Raw genomic sequence first — 2,607 nt, 5'->3', positions numbered from 1 at the left:
AAAACACCGGTAATCAAATTTAAAGACATTTTAGTCCAAAATACCGATAATCTAACAATACCTAATAAAATGAAGGTAATGACATTCCCGATAATATACCCAAAAAAATTTACTATTGATAATAAAATATTACCGAAAATGAGATCTCTGACCAATCAAACATGAGAATCACACATTCTTTTAACCAAACAACCCTTACAGGTAGGAGAAAGGAGTAATACATGTTTGGTAATACTGAAAACAGCAAGCAACTTACTTAGGAATTTGTTTGGCTTGTCTACAACAGTTGAAAGCAAAAATAACATTAACAGATACTAAATTCAAGTGCTGATATAGCTAATTTCAGATGTAGAACCCCTCGTTAACTGATGCAGTACACTAGTGGGTGATGTACTAGTCGTCGACGAGGACCGTAAAGCCTCCGCGAGAGGTCCTCCCATGGAAGCCACCCGGTTTGGTGCTGCTGTCCATCCATCCATGATCCAGTTCAATGGTGGCTGCAGCTGATGATCCCTGCCGCCAGCCAAGGTACCTAGTTGGTCACCTTTCCCTGTAGCCAGCTTCAATGACACATCCGACGACAAACTCTCTGGCAGGCTCGCGGTGTTCAGCGGGCTTGCATTTGCTCCACTGTTGTCAGGGTCCTGTAGTGTTCTTGGCCAATCATCAAAAAAATGTCTCAAAATGTGAACATCAGATCTATTATCGGCATCGGTTTGGGCTTCAAAAAGACCCTTGTGTTCATTTCTGGACTCTGAGGAACTGGCAGGCATAAAAGCACGTTGTAGGGAAAAAAATCAAGCATAAAGAACAAGCATATATTTATACATATATAAAGACTCTGAAAACTAAAAGATGTGGTTGGGGTCAGCTTATGCAGAAATTCACTATATAAATTGATAAGATCTTTGATTGGGTCCTACCATGGACCTATCAACACAGCCATACAAAACTGATTCTATCGAATCCAAAGTTCCAAGACTTTCATTCGATATAAAACAATTCCAAAAATATGAAGATAAAAATGATTTACCTATGACTTAGCTGGAGAAGATCAATGGGAGGAGAAGGCCTTGAAAAGCAAAAATTGTTGAGACCGTTTGCCACCGCCGGTAAGGGTGACGTAGTCATCGCAGAACTGGCTTGGACGGCGCCACATCCAATAGCACCAGCACCGTAAGCACCACCGCTGAAACGAGCAGTGGCATTATTATTAGCCGTACTGCTGGATGTGGGCATTTCCACAGGCTTTCTTGAACGGTTGCGGCCACGGTGCACATGGCGCTCGCAATACTTTTTTCCGGTCACCACGTCCCTAGAGCACCTCCACTTCTTACCGTCAGTTCTCCGGCACCGGCCAGGCTCCGGGTCCATTTCTGCTCTTCCCCAGTACCCTGATGCCAACACTGATCACACATGTTCAAACTATTCATTGTATTCTCTTAGGTACACAGAAAAACATATTTAACTGCCAATTTATCTTAAGCTTATAGTAGTTTTCTCAAGTCTGAACGCCATGAAGTATTTAAGTACAGATTCTATAAATATAACGCAAGATTCGAGAACAAACCAAAATCATAAGAGATCAGATCTTAACGAAAATGTTCAAGTCTTTAGAACTTAAGGTGAAACAAAACCCTAAGGGTGGAGAAAATCAAAAACATTAATGATAAGAATCCATGGAGTTAATGTGCATTTAAAGAAAAGGGTAAGTAGATGATGTTAAGATTGAACTGTACCAAAAAGGATGAAAGAGACTTACAAGCTGGCTGGTAATGGGAGTAGGGGTGATGAAGGAAATACGTAGCAGAATAAAGAAGGCTTTTTTTGATTGGTTGAAGGAGTTCAGAAGGAACAGCAGCACCGGCCAACATGTATCTATAGATCAAAGCTTGCAACTCCAGTTCCTGCCACTGAGCCAAGCTGAAATAGCTTCCCATTCCTAGCAACAAAAAAAAGGAACAAAGGGAGGAGATAATAAAAGTTAGAAACGCAAAAGATAAAAAAATCAAATGGAAAAACTTTCCAAACGGGGGAGGGATTGGAAAATTTTCTGTCGAGAAAAGAATTGGGAAAGTGAAAAGGGTAATAAAAAATCTAACTGGTGTTGGAATCTGGAAGAGGTGTTGCTGACAGGTCGCCGCTGATTTTGGTCTTGGAATCAGATACCAACAAGGGGAGAGCAGATGGCTCAGATGATGGCTGTTGGTGGTGATGGTCAAATAGAAGTTTTGGTATCTTTGCAGAAGGTTGTCGCTCTGACTCATGCTGGTTTCTCCATTGCTTCAGATGCAAGTCCATGGAGAGGGGTTGCAGTTTTAGTTGCTTTTGGCTTTGGTCTTTAATAGACAACTTTGTTGTTGGGTACATGAAGAGAAAGTTTTGGCAGATAGAGAATAGAAAAAAGAGACGAGGCTAGGCTATATTCTGACATCAAACCTTCAAAGCTGCTTATGACCAGTGGACAACCCCTGGGGCACTTGAAAAAGAAAGGCTCGGACAAGACAGTTAGCACAAAAAAGAAAAAGAAAGCAAGAAACCCCAAATAAATCATTAAAAAAAGTAGTAATAATAAAAATATTGATGAGAGAGAAAGGTGAGAAGCTT

The 2,607-nt window shown here is 40.9% G+C and overlaps 1 protein-coding gene across 1 annotated transcript; it reads right to left on the bottom strand.

Moving 5' to 3' along the window:
* Nucleotides 1-236: 236 nt before the first annotated feature.
* On the bottom strand, nt 237-2,328 carry LOC120181023 (growth-regulating factor 3-like). The gene is made up of 4 exons (XM_039186268.1): nt 2,103-2,328; nt 1,763-1,942; nt 1,034-1,406; nt 237-762 (listed from the first exon to the last, which is right to left on the bottom strand). Exons 1-4 carry the CDS (start codon nt 2,299-2,301, stop codon nt 321-323), a joined length of 1,194 nt encoding a protein of 397 aa, XP_039042199.1. The 5' UTR covers nt 2,302-2,328; the 3' UTR covers nt 237-320.
* Between the last annotated feature and the right edge of the window lie 279 nt (nt 2,329-2,607).

The sequence above is a fragment of the Hibiscus syriacus genome, unplaced genomic scaffold (assembly GCF_006381635.1).
Source record: "Hibiscus syriacus cultivar Baekdansim isolate YM2019G1 unplaced genomic scaffold, ASM638163v2 tig00112507_pilon, whole genome shotgun sequence".
Classification (NCBI taxonomy): domain Eukaryota; kingdom Viridiplantae; phylum Streptophyta; class Magnoliopsida; order Malvales; family Malvaceae; genus Hibiscus; species Hibiscus syriacus.
This window is presented reverse-complemented; position numbering and strand designations above follow the sequence as displayed.